This window comes from Anguilla anguilla, chromosome 1 (assembly GCF_013347855.1).
Source record: "Anguilla anguilla isolate fAngAng1 chromosome 1, fAngAng1.pri, whole genome shotgun sequence".
NCBI classification, from domain to species: Eukaryota; Metazoa; Chordata; class Actinopteri; order Anguilliformes; family Anguillidae; genus Anguilla; species Anguilla anguilla.
This window is the reverse complement of record NC_049201.1, coordinates 604,935-629,902: the sequence shown is the minus strand read 5'-3', so window position 1 is coordinate 629,902 and position 24,968 is coordinate 604,935. Positions and strand designations below refer to the sequence as shown.

General features: G+C 53.1%; 4 protein-coding genes across 6 annotated transcripts in view; 1 reads left to right on the top strand and 3 right to left on the bottom strand.

The window, feature by feature from the left end:
* Positions 1-1,109: 1,109 nt before the first annotated feature.
* zdhhc18a (zinc finger DHHC-type palmitoyltransferase 18a) lies at positions 1,110-12,061 on the bottom strand. Of its 3 annotated transcripts, none has more exons than XM_035391669.1 (10): positions 9,721-12,061; positions 9,472-9,632; positions 8,196-8,345; positions 7,049-7,186; positions 6,569-6,620; positions 5,381-5,483; positions 4,819-4,931; positions 4,255-4,354; positions 3,820-3,882; positions 2,935-3,068 (listed from the first exon to the last, which is right to left on the bottom strand). In XM_035391669.1, the coding sequence occupies exons 1-9, from the start codon at positions 9,960-9,962 to the stop codon at positions 3,841-3,843; spliced, it is 1,101 nt and encodes a 366-aa protein (XP_035247560.1). In that variant the 5' UTR covers positions 9,963-12,061; the 3' UTR covers positions 2,935-3,068; positions 3,820-3,840. The 3 variants fall into 3 exon arrangements, with proteins under 3 accessions (XP_035247551.1, XP_035247560.1, XP_035247571.1); XM_035391680.1 differs by having other exon boundaries at positions 2,973-3,068; positions 3,815-3,882; XM_035391660.1 differs by lacking the exon at positions 3,820-3,882 and having other exon boundaries at positions 1,110-3,068.
* On the top strand, positions 12,061-13,969 carry LOC118234499 (cell wall protein DAN4-like). Its single transcript, XM_035431074.1, has 2 exons — positions 12,061-13,607; positions 13,780-13,969. The coding sequence occupies exons 1-2, from the start codon at positions 12,178-12,180 to the stop codon at positions 13,967-13,969; spliced, it is 1,620 nt and encodes a 539-aa protein (XP_035286965.1). The 5' UTR covers positions 12,061-12,177.
* Positions 13,970-14,414: 445 nt separating this feature from the next.
* On the bottom strand, positions 14,415-19,094 carry pigv (phosphatidylinositol glycan anchor biosynthesis, class V). The gene is given in 4 exon segments (XM_035399767.1): positions 14,415-15,831; positions 16,625-17,311; positions 17,313-17,789; positions 18,267-19,094. Coding segments are annotated over 4 exon segments (1,608 nt in total). The 5' UTR covers positions 18,330-19,094; the 3' UTR covers positions 14,415-15,450.
* A 1,421-nt stretch (positions 19,095-20,515) lies between these two features.
* Positions 20,516-24,968, bottom strand: part of arid1aa (AT rich interactive domain 1Aa (SWI-like)) — a 35,202-nt gene continuing 30,749 nt past the window's right edge. The window contains 3 exon segments of the mRNA XM_035431015.1: positions 20,516-23,706; positions 24,032-24,162; positions 24,297-24,967. Coding sequence (XP_035286906.1) covers positions 21,868-23,706; positions 24,032-24,162; positions 24,297-24,967 — 2,641 coding nt within the window. The 3' untranslated portion in view covers positions 20,516-21,867.

Below are 24,968 nucleotides of genomic sequence, written 5' to 3'. Positions count from 1 at the left end.
ACACACACACACTCCCTGTCTCTCTCTCTCTCTCTCTCTCTCTCACACACACACACACACACAGACACTTTCTCTCACACACACACTCTCCCTCTCTCTCTCTCACACACACACACACAGACACTTTCTCTCACATACACACTCTCCCTCTCTCTCTCTCTCTCACACACACTCTCAGATATAGTGTGTGGGTGCACCATTACACACTGACAGCAGGCTGCAGTGTGTGTGGGAAGAATCACACCTGTAAACATCACCACACCTGTAAGCATCACACTTGTGCACATCACCACATCTGTGTACATCATACCTGTAAACATCACCAAACCTGTCAGCATCACACCTGTGAGGATCCGTTTCTTTGTCTTCTCTAAACCTGCTGTGGAGTAAAATGGAAACAACATTCAGACAATCAGGAATGGACAAGAAATTAAAATCATTCATGCAGAGGACAGGAACTTAGTGACCAGTTTTCTGCAGAAAACAGGAACTTACTTTCAGATCAGGAAGTGTGACCACGCGAAACAAGCACGTCCTCTTCTCTGCAGTGGAGAGATTTAAAACGGAAGCTGGTGAACGGCGCCCTCTGTTGGTAAGAATAATTCAGTGCAATGAGGCAGCTCACGGGCCATACAGCGCGCGGAGATTCACTGGGAGGGAGCTCGCTGCCTGGCAACCAAAGGTCACTGGAAGGTAATCCAATAACTCCCAGAGTCTCAGGATCTTTTTACACTTCTAGAATGTTCTGCTAAGGCAGCATCTGGAACGTGGTCTCGACACATAAATCACTTCTGCTCCAATTTATTTTTAAGTTTCATGAATTTTCAGCAAGCCCGCTAATTTACGTTACATGTTAACAAGGAGAAACGTAAATGAAAGCTACATAAACGTGGCGAACGGTAGGCATCCAAGCAGCGAGCGCTGTGGCTAGGCTACCAAACGCAACAAACATCCACACGATGGCCGCATGCTGCCGCATATAACAGCCTTAGATAAACTAGTGAGACTCATATCGCTTCACTTTTCATAGAATTCAAAGAACCACGGCAAAACTCCTGTTCAAGGCCAAGTATGCGGCAGGAAGCAGTCCAAAATGAAACGGCACACCATTTCCTCTTCAAGCTCTTTTTATTGAAGGTACTTTGTGTGGATCATATACATGGAGATTACATTATCAGCCCTTGAGAGGTATAAAAAGATAAAACGGGATGACCCAGGTATTTTAATCCCCTTCCTGTCTTCCCAAAGTTCAGAGGCAAACTACAGAGGAGAATCCGTCTCACTCAGACAGGAGAAACCCGCAGGAGAGGAGAGCGGTTCAGTGGCTTCTCAGCTCGTCACACCAGCTGAACATCGGATGAGCTGAACACGCAGGACCAGCTGAACACGCTGAATGAGCTGAACGCACAGGATGAGCTGAACACCAGATGAGCTGAACACACTGGACCAGCTGAACACACAGAACGAGCGGAACACGCTGAATGAGCTGAACACGCAGGACCAGCTGAACACGCAGCGATGAGGTTGGTGTTGTGTAACTGGCACCCTGCCATTATGTTGCAAGCAGCATCGAAAGTGAGCTGTGGGCGTGTCTTGTGTGCAGTGGGCGTGTCTTGTGTGTGCAGTGGGCGTGCCTACAGTGTGCAGTGGGCGTGTCTAAAGTGTGCAGTGAGCGTGTCTAAAGCATACAATGGGCATGTCTAAAGCATACAGTGGGCATGTCTAAAGCATACAATGGGCGTGCCTAAAGTGAGCAGTGGGCGTGTCTAAAGTGAGCAGTGGGAGTGTCTAAAGTGTGCAGTGGGCGTGTCTAAATCACACCGTGGTCTAAAGCAGGTCTGAGTGTGCAATGTAAGTTTGTATTGTAAACAAATAATTGTACACATCTCTATTCTCTGCCTGTCTTCCTCAAGAATCATCTTCACTGACCTTTAAAAAATGCATGTTTTTAAAACCCGTGAGGCCAAAACATGTACAAAGCAAACAGAAAAATTAGAAATATTTTCACTTAAAAAGGCTAAACTAAGCAAGGGGGGTGCAGAGACACGCAGAACCGTGTGGAACCAAGCAGATCCAGGAAGAACCATACAGAACCCGGAGAGAGCAGCATCTTGAGCCTGGGTTCTGCAGTTCTGCAGTGTACCACGGCTCTCCAGCACAGCTCACCAGGCCAGATGATCCTGGGGGGGGGGGGGAGGGCGTATGAACCTGGGCCGCTTAAAGGAGACCCAGCTGAGGAGCCACTCCCTTATGATGTCACACATGCACTGGGATGTCACACAGACACGTCCTGCCATCCCCCCCCCCACCTCCCCCAATTAAACCTCCCTCTGCTCCTCTCTCAGGAGTACTACTCTGGAGTTTTGCATGAGTAGGGCGAACAGGTGTGACATTGCCATGGTCACACACACCCAGGTGTGTAGCAGTGAGCCCAGTTATTGCTGTGAGTTAGCGCCTCCTGACGGCGCTATAAAATATGGCTCAATACTTTGCATGACGCACGCGGGCGGTACACAGCCTAAAAAAGGGGGGAATCTTGCAAAAACAACCCCTCTAGTCTTTTGTGCTTTTTCCAAACTTTCAGGCAGCTGACCCCGCCCCCAGCTATAGAGTTTGCTCGGAGGCTTCTCCCCTTTCCTAAGCCCCTCCCCCCTCTACTCCGACAGCTGAGTTTCCCACAATGCACTGCAATGATCCACGGGGAGTTGCCCCTCCCTGGAAACCGCCACTGTTCTGGAGCGCGCTCAGTGCAGTGTACTGAAAGCCAGGCTGGGGGCGGGGCCATGGGTGGGGGAGGTGGGCGGGGCCGCCAAGTCGTAGACGGGGTTTGGGGCGTGCAGAGCCGCGCGCTTGCTGCCTCGCTGGGGGCGGGGCTTGTCTGCAGACCGGCGAGCGTGGCGGCCGGCGCACCCAGGAGAAGGCGGCCGATTGGCTGGCGTGGGGCGAGGGGCGGGGCTGAGGAGGTCCGGCCCGGCGGGGGCGGTCTTGGGCGTGGCTCGGGAACACGGACCCGAGAGGAGCGGAGCGTGGGTGGCCGTCTCCAGCAGGTCCTTCGCCCCGCGCGCACACTGGGGGGCAAGCACAGAGCGACCAATCAGAGAGCGGCACAGAAGCGAAGGGCAGGAAGGAAAAGAGGTATGCAGACATGGGCACGTGCAGCAGGAGCGGAAGAACACTGTGAAGGAAAGATGGAGAGAGAAAGTGCAGGCACTGTGACATCACTTCCTCTGAGCCAATCAGCTGAGTGCTGAAGGAGGAAGCCATAATGACACATGGGAGAGAAACTGTTAGTGTACAGAGAAGTAGTTCCAAACACACACTCACTCACACGCACGCACACACTCACATACACACACACGCATACACACACACTATCACAACTTCACACGCACACACACACACACTAACACGCGCACAGACTTGATGGGAGCAGAGACCACATGCTGCTGATGAGGGCCATACAGGTGAGACGTTCAGGTGAGGTCACACAGGTAAGATGCTAAGGTGAGGTCACACAGGTGAGACATTCAGGTGAAGTCACAGGTGAGATGCTCAGGTGAGGTCACACAGGTGAGATTCTCAGGTGAGGTCACAGGTGAGATGCTCAGGTGAGGTCACACAGGTGAGATTCTCAGGTGAGGTCACACAGGTGAGGTCACAGGTGAGATGCTCAGGTGAGGTTGCTGGCAGGTGTAGGTGAACACAGTGCTGCTTAACAAAGTGAGCAAGCGGCATGCAGCACCAATGACAGTGAGGAGGCGGGACCCCGTCACTCAGACTCTTACCAGCCAATAAGAAAGGCCACTGCACACACCTTACCTGCTGCTGCCCAAACTCCCATCAGGCAGTGCAGGTCAGCGCAAATTCCTGACAGCTCTCCTCCTGGGACACCACAACACCACAGATTAATACTGACACAGGTACACACACAGCCACACACATACGCACACTCTCTCACACCCGCACATACGCACACTCATGCACACACACTCACTCTCACACAGACACTCTCACATACGCGCACACACACACACACACACCCGAGCTGAAAAGAGGCTGACTGAAATGGTGCTCTCTCAGGAATAAGGGTGTATGCAGCACTGGTATCACCTGCATTGAGAGGACCATGTGGGCGGGGCTTTGGGGCTGGGTGTGGAGTGGGTGGAGGGGTGGGGCCAAGACAAGCCCATTGCGGAGTAGGAGGAGCTACAGCAAAGCAGAGATGTGATGTCTCCACTAGGTGGTGCTGCCTACCATGTTAGCATCATTTTTGGCCACAAAGTGGGGGAGCTCCGCCTCCTGGGGGGCAGCAGGGGGGGTGTCTGTCAGCACAAAACCCCGTCTGTCAATCAAACTGCAGGAAGGAGAGAGAGCAGAAATGAAATGGTTTCATACAACAGCTTGGCTGAACACTCAACTCTTATTGGTTGGGAGGTCAGCATTATGTTTCCATAAATGCCCAGCTATGAAGCACCACAGTCAAAAGCTTAATCACGGTTCTAAATTATTGTGCATCAAAGGTCTGACTCAATAAAACATGGACTATAATTATTTAATAATAATTTTTTTGCCCTAAATTGCCAACAAGCCCACGGCCAGCTACACTATCACACTGGCAACAATGTTCAGGGATATGCCCAGCCATTACCACCGCAAGCACAGTCAGCCTGTGGTCTGCGAATGACAGCAGAGCGTTGCGACTGTAGTTACTGTAAAGCTCGATTTAGGGCTGCCACCCGTCCCGTGTGATAAGGAATCGGTCCGTGATTGGACAGCAGAAGAGGCGTCCCGTACTGAAGCCACACGGAGTGCAGTCACCTGGGGGGCATGGGCCCACACAGCACCATGCAGCAGTTGGTGAAGATGTTGTTGTAGCTGTACGGGTTCCCAGAATCCACTGCACCCCTCTTCCCCGACCAGGAACCTTTAATCTGCGCACACACCACCAGCACAGGAAGCTGAAGCCCAAAACCCCAGTGAACACACAGCAGCCGAACCAGGCGGCAGGAAAGTCCTGGCAGCGCATCTCAAAGGACCACAGCATGAGCCGAGGGATACTGAACCCACATGTAAGGAGCATGCAGCTAAATATTAACCTTTCAAGTCATTAAAATGTGTCAAAAGCCACTTTGTCCCAATACTGCTGACTTGAAATAGGGGGGGACACACTGAATGGCATCGCTGTAATATAGTATGAAAGACATTAAAAGAAAAACATGTTTCTGTAAAAAAAAAAATTATTTTTTTTAGTGTACTTTTGTTGCATAATCATCTTTTGATCTCAAATGCAAATGCCTTATGTATATAGTAAAAGTAACAAATTTCACACTGCACACACACACACTACACACACACACACACACACGGGGCTGTTACTCACGTCCTCATTGGTGGTGAGGTTGGAGGCCACGAGATACGTATGGAAGCCTGAGAGGCCCAGTATGGACCAGATGGAGAAAAAACAGACCACCAACTCCAGCACAGTGCAGCAGCAAGAGTCAAGGAGCTCTGCAGTACCTGCTCTTAACATCACACCTGCTAAACATCCTGGGAGTATTTAAGTGGCAGCCATGATAAGAGCTGTTTGAATTCCCTAAATGCTAGGGAAAGGAAAGGTCAATGCTTCCTTTCGTATCTCCTTTAGCATAGGGGACACTGGACCATCCTTTACGAAAAGAAAGGAGATAATGCTGTCCCACAATTCCTTGCAGCAGCAACATTTTAAGCGACGCACCATTCGGCCGTTCACAAAAACAAATGATCAACATGACTGGGTTGTGTGGTGTTCTTAAGCTATTATATGCATAGGCTTATAATCAGATCATAATCAGCATATTAACCATAACACAGAAGTCTGTCTTTCAAGAAAAAGGGACGTTTTTAGCCAGATGATGTTTTTAATTCAACATGTTTGAAACTTAAGAATGATGATGTACAGTAGTAGATTTGTAGGCATAACATGTTATGCCTATCTTGCATAAATTTAACAATTATTTTCATACAATCATATTAATTGGGATTCATGTCGATAAATATGAGCGGACAGGAGGGTGAGCGTGAGCAACCATTCTCAATGTGACAACCATTTCGTTTCACTTTTGTGACTGGTAGCCTATATTCCTTTTTTTAATTTCAGTTGTAACCTTGGTAATGAAGTAATATTTTGTCCTTTTGAATTCTCCTGCACATCTTTCCTTGACCTCATGATGTTTTCCATCGAGGTCAAGGAAAAGTGGTTAGGAAAAGACATAGGACGTCATTTTTTTTGACTATTCGGACGCAGCCCTGCTCTCAAAATCACACCTGCTCAACATCACAGACACAGAGCAGTAAGATCACAGACTCGGAGCAATAAACTCACAGACACAGAGCAGAAAGATCACAGACACAGAGCAGTAAGATCACAGACACAGAGCAGTAAGCTCACAGACACAGAGCAGTAAGCTCACAGACTCAGAGCAGTGAGCTCACAGACACAGAGCAGTAAGATCACAGACACAGAGCAGTAAACTCACAGACTCTTTCTGGGATTGCATGGGGGTTGATAAAGGATAAAGGTAAAGGATATCTGGCGGGACTCTCCTGCAGGGCTAAGACAAGGCCCTTCCCACTCTGAGAGCCTGTGGGAAAAACACACATTCTTCATGACAGTTATCTGCTCTGGAACGTCCACATTTCCCACCAATCACTGCTGATAAACCCCTGGTGATGATTACTGTACATTTTCTTTACAAAATAAAGGCAGTATCACCTCCACCCACCATAGCATCCAAGATATCAAACTCCACCCCCTCCCTCACAGCCACCTGTCAGAGAATCACCCTAGGCTCTGCGCCCTTTGAGACAGCAACCTGTCAGAGACTGACTAGGCTCCGCCCCCCTCTGCAGAGTGAGGTGTGTGTTCAGACAGGAGTAGAGTACGTACGCAGTGTGAGGTGAGTGTTCAGACAGGAGTAGAGTACGTACGCAGTGTGAGGTGTGTGTTCAGACAGGAGTAGAGTACGTACGCAGTGTGAGGTGTGTGTTCAGACAGGAGTAGAGTACATACGCAGTGTGAGGTGAGTGATCACGCAGCCGAAGATGAAGGTGGTGAGGAAGGACAGCGAGACGATGAAGGTGTAGAAAAAGCGGTAATTCCGTTTCCCCACACAGTTTCCAACCCAGGGGCAGTGGTGATCAAAGCGCTCTGTAGGAGACACACGTACACACACACACACACATACACACACACGCACGCACGCATGCACGCACGCACACACACGTACACACACACGCACACGCACACACAACCCATTTCAGTAATGGGGTGCAGGGGGCCTCAGTAATAACGGGGTGCAGGGGGGCCTCAGTAACGGGGTGCAGGGGGGCCTCAGTAACGAGGTGGAGGGGGCCCTCAGTAATGAGGTGCAGGGGGGCCTCAGTAGTAACGAGGTGCAGGGGGGCCTCAGTAATGAGGTGCAGGGGGGCCTCAGTAGTAACGAGGTGCAGGGGGGCCTCAGTAACGAGGTGCAGGGGGCCTCAGTAACGAGGTGCAGGGGGGCCTCAGTAACGAGGTGCAGGGGGGCCTCAGTAATAATGGAGTGCAGGGGGGCCTCAGTATTAACGGGGTGCAGGGGGGCCTCAGTAGTAACGGGGTGCAGGGGGGCCTCAGTAACGAGGTGCAGGGGGGCCTCAGTATTAACGGGGTGCAGGGGGGCCTCAGTAACGGGGTGCAGGGGGGCCTCAGTAACGAGGTGGAGGGGGCCCTCAGTAATGAGGTGCAGGGGGGCCTCAGTAGTAACGAGGTGCAGGGGGGCCTCAGTAGTAACGAGGGTGCAGGGGGGCCTCAGTAATGAGGTGCAGGGGGGCCTCAGTAACAGGGTGCAGGGGGCCTCAGTAACAAGGTGCAGGGGGGCCTCAGTAATAATGGGGTGCAGGGGGGCCTCAGTAATAATGGGGTGCAGGGGGGCCTCAGTATTAACGGGGTGCAGGGGGGCCTCAGTAGTAACGGGGTGCAGGGGGGCCTCAGTAACGAGGTGCAGGGGGGCCTCAGTATTAACGGGGTGCAGGGGGGCCTCAGTAGTAACGAGGTGCAGGGGGGCCTCAGTAACGGGGTGCAGGGGGCCTCAGTAATAATGGGGTACAGGGGGGCCTCAGTAACGAGGTGCAGGGGGGCCACAGTAGTAACGGGGTGCAGGGGGTACCCCGGGTCTTACCCACGCAGTTGTCACACAGGCTGCAGTGGGAGGTGCGGGGCGGGCGGAACATCTTGCAGGTGAAGCAGTACTTGAGCTTCACCACCTGCTGCCGGATCAGCACCTCCCTGGTGCGGGGCGGCGGCCGGTAGGAGGACGAGCCCGAGTTATCTGCGCCAGACACACAGCCAATCATTTAACAGCTTGGGAAAGGTGCAGCCAATCAGGAACGAGGAAACAGACACTGGGATAAATGAGTAAACGTGCAGCCAATGAGGCAGAGATGCTGAAAATCACAGCCTGCAAACGCACACCCCACTCCCCCTTTCAGCCTCCCTCTCCTACCATTCTCTCTCTCCCTCTGTCCGTCTCTCCCTCTCTCTACTGCCCAGTGTAGCAGAGCCTCCCTCCCACCCCCCAGGACCATGTGAGAATCACGCTTTGCGTATTAAATGAGTGAAGTGGGGCAGCGGCAGCCGTAGAGTTCGGGACAGCGTGTCCTTTACTCTCCCACAAAGAGCAGCTTTCAGCTCCCGGGGCTGTGAATGCAGCAGCGAGGAGAACCGAGGAGGGAACAGCGAGCAGTAAACAGCAACAAGAAGCAAAGAGCAGTGAGGAGCGAGCAGCAGCAAAGAGCAGTGAGGAGCGAGCAGCAGCAAAGAGCAGTGAGGAGCGAGCAGCAGCAAAGAGCAGTGAGGAGCGAGCAGCAGCAAAGAGCAGTGAGGAGCGAGCAGCAGCAAAGAGCAGTGAGCAGGGAGCAGCAGCAAAGAGCAGTGAGGAGGGAGCAGCAGCAAAGAGCAGTGAGCAGCAGCAATGAGCAGCGAACAGCAGCAGAGAGCAGCAAAGAGCAGCACACAGCAGCAAAAAGCAGCAAACAGTAGCGAGGAGGGCACAGCAGTAAAGAGTAGCGAACAGCAGTGAACATCAGCAAGCAGAAATAAGAGGCAAAAAGAATACAGCAGCTGCAAAATCAAACCTGCAAGGCACAGGACTCTGAAAGCATCTGAGAGGTTCTCAAACTGAAGACTGAGAGAGGAAGAGCCTGGCAGCCCGGAGTCACGCATCATTAAATAAAGCAGCTCATTACTGTCAGACATATGATCCGGCTTCTAGTGTCTGTGTGTGTGTGTGTGTGTGTGTGTGCATGTGTGTGACATGCAAGTGCGTGCATGTGTGAGTGCATGTGTAAGTGCGTGAGTGCATGAGGATGCATGTGTGTGAGTGCGAGTGTCAAAGCAGACCATCTTGTCTGCCAGTACGGTGAGAGAGAGCCAGACCATCACTGATCCGTTCTTACCGATCTGCTTCTCGATGTCGGCAGCTTCTTCCGGCGTGGCTCTCGGCAGGATGCCCGGGTCGGAGAAGCTGGTCTGCAGGAGGGAAACGACCACAAACACGCACAGCAGCCCTCCGATCGCGGGGATGCAGCCGGTCAGATGCGCCACCAGGAACGGGCAGCTGTGCGGGAAAGAGCGGCATCCTGGGTCAGATTCAAATGCCCAAGCCACAGTTGCGGAGCTTTACTTTTCCACAGTGCCGCACTTACTCAAATATAAAGAACAGGCTGCTGGTGACGAGTATGAGGCCGAGCGTCAAAGGGAGAACCCCCATTTGCCGAGCGACGATGATCCGTCCGTCGCAGTAAAAGCGATTTCGGCCCGGAAAAACTTCCCATTTTCTCCGAGGTCTCCCAGTCTTCTTCGCACACGGGGGAGGCAGAGGTGTAGTAGTCGGTGTAGGTGTTGAAAGTGCCCGCGGGTCGATTTGTTGATACTCGCAGTTTTTCATGGCGTTACAGTTTTAAACGGTTAAACGTGCTAAAGCGATGACTGTAAAAGTGACACTGTGGCTTAAACCAGCTAAAGAGAGCTAAAATCAGCCGTGCATGCGGGCGGTGTTCTGGGAATAAGAGCACTGGAAGGTGTGTAAGGTACAGGCAGTATAGTGATGAATGTCATTGTTCAGAAATTATTGAATAGATAAAACAGCCAGAGAGGTTGCGACTAACTACTCTAACTCGACTCTATGTAACTTCAGCTACGGTTTGTCGTGGCACTTCAGATCGACGAGATTAGACTACCTACCGTTAGACATGTAATTATAGCTAGATTTACGTATTTTGGCTAGATTAACATTAGCTACTTGTTTGGCTCAGAGTAGTTGGTGTTTCTGTGGTTGTAGCTGTAGACTATTGAGGTTAATGTCATAATTAACCAAATGCGTTCGAAAACACAACGACTCTGTGCGAGTTAATATAGCTACCGTTACAGCTAGACATCGTCCTTAAGGAAAACGTTACAAACTGAAATCTTTTAACTGTATGCTAAATTCCCTCCAGATAGCCAAACCGTTAATCATCCAACGTTCAGTCCGTTTCTGTTTGCACTCGGTACATCACTTAGCCAGTTAGTTAAAACTGCTAGCAAAACGACAGAATCTAAAACTGGTTAAATAGCAGGGGTAGCATTAGCGTGCAGTCCTGCTCGCAGCACTAATTCCTTTGTTTACGAAGTCAGGTCGTTTGCTAAACTGTCAGCCATCAATAGTCTAAATCACTAGTTACCTTCCTAGACAGAAACAAGGACATTCTAGCTAAGTTTAAATTAACCGTGCAACCCGAAGCTAATATTTTATTTCGAATTATGTACTGATGGGAATATGAACGGTTAGCTTGCTATAGATATTTTCCAGTTTAGACAACTAACAAAACAAATAAAAGACGGCGCACTATATAGATCTCGCCTTAGCATGTACAAGCTCAGTGACAAATCTGCGTTGAAAGTCGGTATGCTAGCTAACGGCTCCTGCTCCTTTCGTTGCCCTGAGTAGTGCGCTTGCCGACATTCACTCACAGCTAAAAAGCCAAATAGCTCTTCCATACAACACGGCTGAAGTCAAATATCTTCCCGTTTGCTCCTGCAGCGAGTTTCTACAGTCTGCTATACGTCTCAGTCCATGGAGCTGGTCTTGATTCAATTCCTTTCACAAAATATAACGTTAGCAACTCAGCATATGTCCAGAAAACTCAGATTCGCTGTCAAAGCCTCCTTGCTGCAAATGCTGGTGTAAAGCCATTATCGCCGTGTCGACCTCCCGCGGTCTTCGCTGCACAGCGGACGCAAAGCGTGCAGCGCGACTAACTGGCTTTGCGATCCTCCTGGACTGAAATGTTGCACCGCGACACACGCTCCGCCGACGGCATTTCGTCCGCCTACCGATGGCTACGTGCAGCGAATCTGCAAAATGAGCGCCCGCCTTTGCGCACACACCCACCTACTTACCGAAATTAGCGCACAGTCCTTAAGGTTGTTCGAGTCAATAGATATGAACTGGTTACTCGCTGTAAAACAATCTGACCTTTAAAACAACCTTTCAGTTTAGGAAACAAATTAACTCATGTTCAACGCATTGATCAGTAATAAATCTAAGATTTACCGGAGGGACAACCTATAGACTACCTACCACAATTTGGCTCCCAGTTTTAAAAGCAATGAACGTAACACTTTCACCTTTACCTGGAGCTTTCCTTTCCATGAATCAATACTTTGCACATATGCCATTTAATTTTTGAGTTGCAAAGCTAAGTTTCAAAAGCATGAACTGCATCAAGAAAGTGGCAACACTTTTGCACATCCTTGGGCATCGTGTCCAACTCAAATCTGACTCAAATCAATTTTCTACGTCCAGCACTGGACTGTCAGCCTTGTTATACGCACTTAATCGGAAGTCATTCTGGGTAAGAGCATTTTGTAATGTCCGAATGTAAACAAGTGCTCGAAAATCTAGCCTATGCACTGTGAACTGAACATACAGTATTTGCCTTGCTTACGATTGCTTGTAGCAAAAACGTTAGTTTACAAACTAAGCTGCAAAGACATTTCATTACATTTAAATTTCCTCATTACCTGTGGACGTAGTCGGTCTGATCACCTAGTCCTGAGCGAGCGTGTGAGTGATCTCACAGAGTGCTTCATCAGCAGATCAGGGAATGTAGACAGCCGCTATGGAGTCCCTAGTGCTGGACTTTAATTCAGCATGGTGTGCTAAGGAGCCTAACACACTCAGTGACGCCAACATGCTCAGTAACACCAGCACGCTCAGTAACACCAACACGCTCAATATCACCAACACGCTCAGTATCACCAACACGCCAACACGCTCAGTAACACCAACACACTCAATATCACCAACACGCTCAGTAACACCAACACACTCAATATCACCAACACGCTCAGTAACACCAACACGCTCAGTATCACCAACATGCTCAGTAACACCAACACGCTCAGTATCACCAACACGCTCAGTAACACCAACACGCTCAGTATCACCAACACGCTCAATATCACCAACACGCTCAGTATCACCAACACGCTCAGTAACACCAACACGCTCAGTATCACCAACACGCTCAGTAACACCAACACGCTCAGTATCACCAACACGCTCAATATCACCAACACGCTCAGTATCACCAACACGCTCAGTAACACCAACACGCTCAGTATCACCAACACGCTCAGTAACACCAACACGCTCAGGATCACCAACACGCTCAGTAACACCAACACGCTCAATATCACCAATACGCCAACACGCTCAATATCACCAACACGCCAACACGCTCAGTATCACCAACACGCTCAATATCACCAACACGCCAACACGCTCAGTATCACCAACACGCTCAGTAACACCAACATGCGCTCAGTATCACCAACACGCTCAATATCACCAACACGCCAACACGCTCAGTATCACCAACACGCTCAGTAACACCAACATGCGCTCAGTATCACCAACACACTCAATATCACCAACACGCTCAATATCACCAACACGCTCAGTATCACCAACACGCTCAGTAACACCAACACGCTCAGTATCACCAACACGCTCAGTATCACCAACACGCTCAATATCACCAGCACGCTCAATATCACCAACACGCTCAGTAACACCAACACGCTCAGTATCACCAACACGCTCAATATCACCAACACGCTCAGTATCACCAACACGCTCAGTAACACCAACACGCTCAGTATCACCAACACGCTCAGTAACACCAACACGCTCAGTATCACCAACACGCTCAATATCACCAACACGCTCAGTATCACCAACACGCTCAGTAACACCAACACGCTCAGTATCACCAACACGCTCAGTAACACCAACACGCTCAGGATCACCAACACGCTCAGTAACACCAACACGCTCAATATCACCAATACGCCAACACGCTCAATATCACCAACACGCCAACACGCTCAGTATCACCAACACGCTCAATATCACCAACACGCCAACACGCTCAGTATCACCAACACGCTCAGTAACACCAACATGCGCTCAGTATCACCAACACGCTCAATATCACCAACACGCCAACACGCTCAGTATCACCAACACGCTCAGTAACACCAACATGCGCTCAGTAACACCAACACACTCAATATCACCAACACGCTCAGTAACACCAACACGCTCAGTATCACCAACATGCTCAGTAACACCAACACGCTCAGTATCACCAACACGCTCAGTAACACCAACACGCTCAGTATCACCAACACGCTCAGTAACACCAACATGCGCTCAGTATCACCAACACGCTCAGTAACACCAACACGCTCAGTATCACCAACACGCTCAGTATCACCAACACGCTCAATATCACCAACACGCTCAGTATCACCAACACGCTCAATATCACCAACACGCTCAATATCACGAACACGCTCAATATCACCAGCATGCTCAGTATCATCAACACGTTCAGTCAGGGTTAGGGTTACCCTGGCGTACAGATTTGACCTGATCAGCAGTTCCAGTCGAGACCTCACAGGCAGTCATATTTATTATTAATCACGCTGAACACGTGGACCTCCAATCAGCACAGCCGCACCTGGCTAGCCCAGCGGGATCTCTCATCAAAATGGAGTAACCCTGTCCCATGCTTTTTTTTTATTTTTTACATTTTACATAGATTGTATTTTTTACCGTGTAGCACAGCAAACAAAGTAATTAATAAGGGGGGGGGGGGGGGGGGGGGGGGGGGGGGGCAGTGAGTCTACGGCTCTGACTGGAGTGGGGAGCTCAGTCCAGCACTGGGGAGGGGGGGTTGGGGGGGGGCCCAGCAAAGACATGACTGGTAGGGGGGCTTTGGGGGGGGGGGGGTGGCAGCGGTACGCATATGGAGTAAAGTGGCCTGGATGTATTAGTACATGAGGATGGTCCAGGTAATGTATTCAAAATGTTTTATTTGGTCATACAAAAAGTGTCCTATTTCTGTGAAAAGCACATTCAGCAGCATAAAACCCATTCCTGTGAGGTGTTCTATGGGGGTCTCAGTGAGATTGAGGTGTTCTATGGGCGTCTCAGAGAGAGTGAGGTGTTCTATGGGCGTCTCAGTGGGAGTGAGGTGTTCAGTGGGAGTGTCTCAGTGGGAGTGAGGTGTTCAGTGGGAGTGTCTCAGTGGGAGTGAGGTGTTCAGTGGGCGTGTCTCAGAGAGAGTGAGGTGTTCTATGGGCGTCTCAGTGAGAGTGAGGTGTTCAGTGGGCGTGTCTCAGAGAGAGTGAGGTGTTCAGTGGGAGCGTCTCAGTGGGAGTGAGGTGTTCAGTGGGCGTGTCTCAGTGGGAGTGAGGTGTTCAGTGGACATGTCTCAGTGGGAGTGAGGTGTTCAGTGGGAGTGAGGTGTTCAGTGGGCGTGTCTCAGTGGGAGTGAGGTGTTCAGTGGGTGTGTCTCAGTGGGAGTGAGGTGTTCAGTGGGCGTGTCTCAGTGGGTGTGTCTCAGTGGGAGTGTTTCCCTAAGGAGATCTGTGAAGGCAGGGAAGACGCACTGCAGTGTGGAGGGCACAGTTACTCTGTGCAGCTTCATGGTCTCAGAACATACGCAGGCCCTTTTCCACACAGAGCACTGCAAGTCCATCAGGGAAGCTCAGCATCTGGCCGTATAGCATGTGTGTGTGAAAGGGAAGAGCCCTGCTAGCCCTGTTAGCACAGTTTAAATGCTACAGTTTCAGTGCTATAATCCCTGATACAGCCCTGTTAGCACAGTTTAAATGCTACAGTTTCAGTGCTATAATCCCTGCTACAGCCCTGTTAGCACAGTTTAAATGTTACAGTTTCAGTGCTATAATCCCTGCTACAGCCCTGTTAGCACAGTTTAAATGTTACAGTTTCAGTGCTATAATCCCAGCTACAGCCCTGTTAGCACAGAAATAGCAGTTTAAATGCTATAATCACACAGCCGCAAGGCAACAGGTCTGGATCAGGTCCAGGGCAGGAAGTTGCAGTGCAGTGCCAGGCCCAGCAGCCAATAGGAGGTGAAGTATCCCAGCAGCCAGCGGGAGAGGGTGGAGCAGCACCTCCACTGGAGCAGCAGATGGGTGACAGGGTTGTGGGACAGGCCTCCCCATACCATCCTGGGGAGGTGCAGAGAGGAGCCCTGCTCCGTCTGCTTCTGCTCTTGCTGCTGCTCCTCCTGCAGCTCATCCTGCTGCTGCTCCTCCTGCAGCTCATCCTGCTGCTGCTCCTCCTGCTGCTCATCCTGCTGCTGCTCCTCCTGCAGAAGGGGCTCATGGTGTAGGAGGAGGTGCGCACTGAACCAGTAAAGCACAGGGGACGAGGAGGCCAGGAACCGGGTCAGAACCTGCACAGGTAGAATAACTGGGTCAGAACCTGCACAGGTAGAGGCAATGACTGATGTATCTGCCTACAGACTAGACAACTAGACATTAATACATTCCCAGCCTACAGATTAGGTCATTACCTGTACCTGCCCCGCCCACAAATGAGGTCATTACCTGCACATGACCTGCCCACATATGAGGCCATTACCTGCACACGCCCCGCCCACAGTGAGGTCATTACCTGCACATGCCTCGCCCACAGTGAGGTCATTACCTGCACATGCCCCACCCACAGTGAGGTAATTACCTGCGCATGCCCCACCCACAGATGAGGTCATTACCTGCACATGCCCTGCCCACAGATGAGGTCATTACCTGCACATGCCCTGCCCACAGATGAGGTCATTACCTGCACATGACCCGCCCACAGATGAGGTCATTACCTGCACATGCCCCGCCCACAGTGAGGTCATTACTTGCACATGCCCCGCCCACAGATGAGGTCATTACCTGCACATGCCCCGCCCACAGTGAGGTAATTACCTGCGCATGCCCCACCCACAGATGAGGTCATTACCTGCACATGACCTGCCCACATGAGGTCATTACCTGCACATGACCCGCCCACATATGAGGTCATTACCTGCACATGCCCCGCCCACATATGAGGTCATTACTTGCACATGACCTGCCCACATATGAGGCCATTACCTGCACATGCCCCGCCCACAGATGAGGTCATTACCTGCGCATGCCCCGCCCACAGATCAGGTCATTACCTGCGCATGCCCCGCCCACAGATGAGGTCATTACCTGCACATGCATGCAGAAGAAGCCGAACGCCAGGAGGACTCCAGCGTGCACCACGTACACGAACACTCTGGGGTTCAGGAATCCAGAGGCCGGTTTCCCCGCCCCCCCCATCAGCCGCTCCCCCCACAGCCCCAGGCGCAGACACAGGGCGGGGCTGGCGGCGGCGTATGTCCAGGCTGCCATGGCGACCAGCATGGCCACAGGCAGGGCCAGCAGGAAGTTGGGGGTCTGTCTGAGCTGGAAGTAGCGCAGGAAGCCCACATCCCAGTACGCGTCCTGGATGTAGGAGTAGAGCAGGGGGGGCCGGGCGTGGCACCAGGGAGGGGGCGGCTGGGTGGCGTCGGGGACCCGATAACCTTTGACCCGCGCCAGTGCCAGCAGGGCAGGGGGCACCTCCTCGGGCAGCAGGGAGGGGGTGCAGAAGGTGCGGTAGCCGTACAGCTGGAACACGGCGAAGGGGAGCACGACGAGGACGCAGCCCACAGCCGCCGTGAGCAGGAAGCGTAGGCCGACGCCCACCAGACGCAGCCCCCTGCCCAGCCCCCCCGCACCCCTGCAGACCCCCCCGGCCTGGGCCAGCCCCCAGCGCAATGGCAGGTAGACCAGGAAGCCGGTGTTCGCCAGGCCGTTGGCCCGGCAGGCGGTGGCCAGGGAGAGCAGCAGGCTGGCCCGCAGCGGGGCCCCCCCCCTCCAGCGCCCCCAGCCCCGCGAACGTCAGCGCGGAGAACAGCGCCTCCGAGTAGCCGGCTGCCAGGAACACGTTGGCGGGCGTGAGGCAGAAGAGAAGGCTGGAGAGCAGCGCCAGGCGACGGTCACGCAGAACTGCGCGGCCCAGCCCGTACAGCGCCGCGGCGCTCAGGACGAACAGGCCGCTGTTCAGCACGGCCACCGCCAGCAGGAGGCGCCCTCGCAGCGACAGCCAGCCGGCCAGCGGCCGCAGGACCCCCGCCGTGGCGCGCAGGCCCAGCGGCAGCAGCGGGAAGAAGGCGTGGTTGTGCTCGAACACGTAGCCGCGCTCCGCGATGAACAGGAAGTGCTCGGCATCCCACCGGGACAGCCCCCCCAGCAGGGCCTCCACCACCCCGTCCAGCGCCCCCCCCTCCTCCACCCGCGGCGGGCTGAAGGCATCAGCAGCGTGGTCTGGAATCAGCGCGTTAAACACAGCCTGCCAATCAAAAGACAGAAGCGCGTTAAATACAGCCTGCCAATCAAAACACAGCGCCATCAGACAGAGCAGCAGCCTGCCAATCAAAACAAAGAGCAGCGCGTTAAACACAGCCTGCCAATCAAAACACAGAGCAGCGTGTTAAACACATAAATGGTACAAACTACACAGATGCACACACAGTATGCACGCATGTACTACACAAGCAATACACAGACCAACACTCACACAGAATACTGGACTAACACACACCGCAGCCTGACCCACTCAGGCACACACTCAAACGAGCGAAAAGCCCTGCAATCATTAATAAGACCATGTTCTCACAAGAACAGCCAATGGTCTCCAAATGCATGAGGATAAAATGTATAAAATCCTTTATACACTCCAAAGTGTAGAACCAAAGCTCATAACGGATCTCATATATTCCTTTCATTCATGATTGAATTTCAAAGCGAAGACGTCGGATGATCATACCTGCAACACTAAAGTCAAGACTCTTGTGAACGCCGCGAACTGGACCACTGTCCTCACGTCCATTTCAAAACGACTCTCGCCTCTCGCTCCCGGACGCTACATGAGGACGGCCATACGTTCATGAGTTCATTTTACAGAAATTATTCGAATTTGTTCAGGAAAAACACGAAGTTACATATCCAGATGGGTAATGCCTGCAACTCGCTTCCGGGTATCTAGTATGTTTAGCTACCAAGTTAAAACCACGGTGTACAATCTAGTCATATCGCGACATTTAGAACTGACTGAGCGTAAAACGCGAACACCGTATTTTCAGTAGTCTCAAACACATTTCGGTTTTATTTTTGCTAAACTGCTACATACAAGCGCTAAATACTGAGCTGCACGCCCCTTTAGCGAATGCATTGCGGCGTGTAGTAGACACTTCTCTAGACGCATGCGCGTATCGATTCCCTTCTCAGTGACGCAGATCATCTGACGTAATGCCCTGCGCCCTTGTAATAAGCGGAAATAGTGAAAATGGCGTTCATCTCAATATCTTACAAATCTTTAAGTTCCCTGAATAAAATAGGAAACATTCACCAAAGCAAGTATCTATTCTCTTTGCTGTAGCCCTGGCAGCAAGCGTGCAGGCTACAATACGGAATTTAATGCCAACTGCCCTGCTGTGGCTAACAAAATGGGGGATCGGAATAACACAAGCTCATTAAATGCACTAGAACGGAAAAGCCAGTAAACACAGCCTGCGACTGCACATGTCAGCAGACTGTAGCCCCCACAAGTACTTAATTTAACAGCTAGAATTTATTAGGTGGCCAGTTCACGAATTTAACATCCACAACATGTCCAGTGATTGCCGCAGCGGCTGAATACATGCGACTCCGTACTGCAGACGCGAGAGGGGGCTGTAACCTTGCCTTTAGCAAAACGCTGTTTACTGAAGGTCGGGGCGTTTTAGGAACGCTGACCAAAATCCCCTGGTCGATACAAATAATGGAATGTGTTAATTTTTTGCTCACAATCTAATTTAGGAAACAAATTTAATTCGTAGCTGAACTCGCAGGATTTTTAGCGAGCTGAGTGTTTCGCAGCCATTTTCTGTTCGGACAGGCTTCCCAACAATGATCTTATAAGTAAACATCAGTTTGAATAACGAAACAAATGAAACCTTTATAGCAGCAGCTTATTTCTTCACTCAACCTGTTGAAACAGAGAAGACTAAGCCTACATAATTTAAAGTGGCCTGACATTGCAAAGAATATTCTGATATGAATTACATATTAAATGGACTGCATTTATATAGCGCTTTTATCCAAAGCGCTTTACAATTGATGCCTCTCATTCGCCAGAGCAGTTAGGGGTTAGGTGTCTTGCTGAAGGACACTTCGACACGCCCAGGGCGGGGTTTGAACCGGCAACCCTCCGACTGCCAGACAATCGGTCTTACCTCCTGAGCTATGTCGCCCCTACATATTAAATATTTATATTAATATTAAAATATTAATGGGCATGTTCGTACCGACAGGCAAAGGTGAAGATGTTTGCATGGATGAAATGTTTGCATTGATCGCTAGATCTGACAGCAGACAAAACAGATTATCAATAAGAATCAAGCATCTACAGCAGAGACGAAACTGTGAGCGCAGCTTGTAAACCACAGCAGACCGAAACGTGAACGCACCGTGTATAAACCTGCCAGTGGAGGCGGGATTACCGCCGTCTGTGGACGCAGTGGAAATGCTGATCTAAGGGAAAAAGCCCTACACCTCTGTAACATGCCATTGGCTCTGCTTTAACCTGGATGGGGGGTGGAGCTGTAATCACAGGCCTGTGCATGCCCGAGAGGCCGGTTCAAACAGGTTTAAACAGATCCTCTCCCGCTCTTTTACACGTTACCTGGGAACCTGTGTTTGTGGCTCTAATCACGTTTCCACCTGCAGGCTCCCGAAGGCAGAACTCCATACGGTGATGTGAGGAAAGCCATCCAGCCAATCAGGCCAGCAAACGCCCCCCAGCACCGCCTCAGGTTTCTGTATCAAATGAGCCGGGAAAAGAGTTATCCTCGTACCTTTCTGGCCTCTCCGATCAGGTGACCGGGAAGAGCTCCGTCTCAGTCTCACTTCTGGACGCGGTTCTGGGTTCCCTCCCAGTCTCCTCCTGCTGTGCAAACACAGGGCATTCCACACCGGCTTCAGGGCTTCTCTCCACCGCACATCGAGTACACCCCCAAAATGAATAAAACCGTCACAAACGTCTTACGAAGATTTAATGTACATTTATTCTTAACACGTGGAACATATAGTATAAAGATTTCATACTGAATAAATGATATTCATTAAGCCAAAAAGGAAAAAAGAAGGAATTTACATCAAGTTTTTAGCTACATTGTCTGAAATACAAATATGTAGAATTCATGTCACTGGAAAAAAAATCTCAGATTTGTGTTTCATCATCGGAGGGGGGGTGTGAACGCGGCTTCAGCGTGAGCTCAGGGGTCAGGGGTCGGGGGGCGGGGGTCTGTCCGGCAACTGCCACAAGGACCACAGCCAATGGCTGAGGAGAATCAGAGCGGCCGTGTGCCAAAGGGCGGGGCTAAATCAGTGTGATGCATGATGGGATTGGATGAAGGGAGACTGGCGCTTGGGTAACCCAAACCCTTTTATTCCTCAAAGTTATAAAAAGGTGAAGAGCTTCAGAGGGTGAGGGAAAGAAAGAGAGACAGAGAGAATGTCATTAATGTACAACGTCATATATACACCACCCGTGACACTGGAGATTAGTCCTCAGGGGACTCCTGTAATGGCTGATTTACACACTGGAGGGTGAGAGAAGAGGTCGGGGCGTTGTGAGTATTTCACCAAACTTTGGGGGACTTTTTTCTCTCTCTCCAACGTTAACTAAAAACAGTTTCTTTTTTTTCTTTTTTAAAAACTACGGTTGTGTGGCAGAGCCAGCACTTCAGTGTGAAAGAGCATCGTTACAGTATGTTTACAGTCATATTCGCAAGGTGTACAGTACAGAAAAGTCCTACAATCTACTGCACAGGCCTCTGGTTTAAAACGCGTGTTCACAGCTGATAGTGTGGTTCCTGTAGGGCCGTGTACATCCGAGTCCAGCAGTGCTCCGCCCAAACACCACCCACAAATCAGCTCCTCGCAGTCCCCCGGGGTCCCCCAAACTCACTGTAAACGGGACAGCAACTTTGGTTACAGTTCTGTTTTTTTTGTTTTTCTTTCTTTTTAAAATTTTTTTAATTTTTCCATTTTATTTTTTCGTAAAAAAAGGCCTTGGTTTTGGGTGGCACGCGGTCCCTAAGCCAGGATTCTAGGTCTGATCGTCTGCAATGATTACAACGTTTGTACAATTATCTGCTTAAAAATCCAGCTACTTCATGATGCCCGTCCGTTTCGGGCACAGCTGGGTGGAGGGGGGTTAAGGGGGGGTATCAGACAGTGGAATCCGAGGTGTTTTTTGCATAAATAAAAATAAAAAAAACGAATCAGTTTCGCTCTCCGTCATCAGCACACGCGCGCACACACACACACACACACTTGCTTGCTCACACACTCACACAGAGGGGAGGGGGGCGGAGCCACGGCCGTCATGACTGGCCAATCAGAAAGAGTACGTCACAGATCACGTGGGACACCAGCGAGTTCATGAGCGGGGACACGGAGATGTCGAGGAGGCGGGACTCGTAGAGCGTGAACTCGCCGCGGTTCTCCGGGAGCTTGGCCAGGGCGTGGAGGGCGCGGGCCGCCCGCCGCATCATGTCCGCGCTGGTGGGCTCCAGCGGCGCCCCCTGCAGGTGCAGCAGCGAGCTCGGGCTCTGCTGAAACTGCGCCGCCGCCAGACTGTCCTCCAGGAAGCCCAGCAGGTTTCCCACGCTGCCCCGCTGCACGGCGATGGCGCGCGCCGCCAGGCTGTCGCCCTGCGCCAGGTTGGCCAGCAGCACCACGGCCATCTCGCGGCACACCGGCACCTTCCGCTCGCCCACCAGCCGCACCAGCGTGCCGAACAGCTTCTCCAGCCGGCTGAAGGGGGGCGTGGCCAGGATCAGGTCCACGTTGCTGTCCTGCACGCTCAGCTTGCTCAGGGCCTCCAGGACCAGCCTCTGGGGGGACAGGGCAGCGCTGGGCCCCAGCGTGGGGAAGGGGTCCTGGGCCTCGGCCGAGGGGCAGACGGCCCAGTGCAGCAGCCCGTCTAGCAGGGGGAGGCAGATGCTCTCCGTGTACGCGGACAGGTCCAGCTGGCCCGACATGTTGGCCAGCGTCACCAGGCAGTTCTCCCGCAGCAGCTCCAGGCAGTCCCACCACCACTCGCCGGTCCCGCCCCCCGCCCCGCCCTCCTCCTCCTTCTCCTTCTCGTAGGTGAGCGGGGCCTGCTTGCGCTGGGGGTGGCGGTGGTGCAGCAGGACCAGCCGGCCCAGCAGCAGCAGCAGGCCGGGGTGCTTGGACATCTCCAGGTCGTTTCCGGGGACGAAGGAGAGGCTGCGCAGGATGTTGGAGACGCAGACGCAGCGGCGGGTGAGGGCATCCTGCCAGGGCGCCAGCGTGCCCAGCGGAGCCTCGTCTTTACTGTGCGGCTCGTCCTCCAGGATGGTCAGGGTCCGCCGGCCCTGCTGGGCCGGGCCGCAGACGAAGGGGAAGGAGGGGCCGCCGTCCCGCCCGCCCTCTGGCGCCCCCTCCTGCTCCGGGGTGGAACTGTGGCGCGCCGACAGAACGTCGTCCATGGTGGCCGTGATGCTGGCGCCTGTCTCCGCCTCCACGGCAGCTGGCTCCGCCCCCTCTCCCTGGCCACGTGGCTCGGTAGGCGGGGGCAGGGCGGGGGGCGGGGCCGGGAAGTTTGGCGGCTGCAGCGGGAGGGCACGGCTCTCGAAGTGCGTCTGGATGTGCTGGGTGGTGTCTCCGCCCCCCACGCTCCAGTGGACGAGGCCGCTGTCAAACTCCTGCACACGACCGCGGCCCCCCCGGCCCCCCCGGTTCGCCCCAAACGGGTCCCTCCTGCGCACCACCTTGATGGGCAGCCTGTCGAACTTGCTGGCCTGCTTGGGCTTCTCCTTGGGGGGCGAGGCCTCTGCACTGGGGGCGGAGCCCTGGCCGTCCGGGACAGGCGATTGGCCCTGCCTGCTCTCAGGCTCCTCCCCCTCACCAGGCTTCTTGCCCGGCTGCTCCTCCTGTGCAGATGTGGACGGCTCCTCTTCGTCCTCTTCATCATCCTCCTCCTCCTCGTCCACATCGTCCTCCTCTTCCTCCAGCTCGTCGGGCTCCGCCCCGTCAGGCTCCGCCCCCTCGGGCTCGGCGCGTTGGCGGTCCAGGGCGTGGGGGTCCAGCAGGGTGCGCTGCCCAGGGTCCCCAACCTCGTACTCCCGCAGAATCCCGAAGATCTCTATCAGACAGCGGCGGAAGTGCTCCACGATCAACTCCAGGAAGCCCGGCAACTGGACGGGGGGGGGGGGGGGGAGAGGGAAGAAGAGAGAGACAAACAGAGAGAGAGAGACAAACAGAGAGAGAGAGAGAGACAGAGGGAGAGAGCGAGAGGGCGGAGGGACGGACAAAGACAGAATGGTTTGTTCATTTCTGAGGACATCAAGTAATACTTTAAAATGTTAAATTTTAAATGTGATGTACACATTTTAAAACCGCAGGAAGGAATCAGAGCCGTGAGAGTTACCACACAGATCCACCAGCGTGTGCACAGGATTATGCGTGAGGCTGCACGGCCCCTCCAGCGTCCCACAATGCAGCGCTGCAGAGCAGACTCACCTGGCACAGGCTGAAGGTGGAGATGCTGCTGTCGTCGTACAGCAGGATGTTGATGGTGTCCAGCGCCCAGGTGCTCTCCGCCAGCAAACCCGACTTCAGTGACATCATCACCCGCCACGCCTCCGGCGTCCCTGCGGCAGCCAATCACATGAGCGCCTGTCAGAAACGGGCGTGGCCACGTTGACAGGGCGGGCAGTCAATCACCCCGCCCCCCCAAGTGTTACGCAGCGCTTTCTGAGGTGCATTGTGGGATTGCGGGCCGTACCGATGTCTTTTGTGTTGAGGCGTCGTCGCGGTTTGAGCACGGGGGGCGTGGCCTCCACGGACCCCGGCGGGAAGCTGATGCGGATGAGTGGCGGCTGCGAGGAGGAGTGGCCGATGTGGGAGGCGGGAACGGGAGGCCCCGCCTTCTGCATCTTGATCCCGCTGTGCATGGGGGAGGGGCGGCTCTCCATGGGGCGGGGCATGGGGGCGGGGCTGGACACCTGCGGAATGTGGTTCTGCATGGACGGCATGGGGCGGGGCATGGGCGAGCCGGCCGGCCCGTAGGGGGGTTGGCGCTGGGTCACATGACCGGGCCACTCCTGGTGATTCATGCGCTGGTCTCCCGCCATCATGTCGTCGGAGCGGCTCATGCCATGGAAGGCGGGGCCCTGGGCGGGGCCCCCGGGGCCAGCCGCGCCCGGGCGGCCGGGGAAGCCCGAGTAGCTCATCTCGCTGCGGCCCTGCCACACAGAGCCCTGGGGCCCCTCGGGGGCCGGCTGCATGGGGCTGCCCATCATGGGGCCCAGGGGGGACTGGGCGTTGGGCCCCGCGGTGCTGGGGCCCCGCTCCCGGCCGAAGGGGAAGGGGAATTGGCTCTGTGGTCCTGGGGCCCGGCCTGGGCCTGGGTAGGCCCCGCCATACTGGCTGTACATGTCCTGCTGAGGGGGGGGGC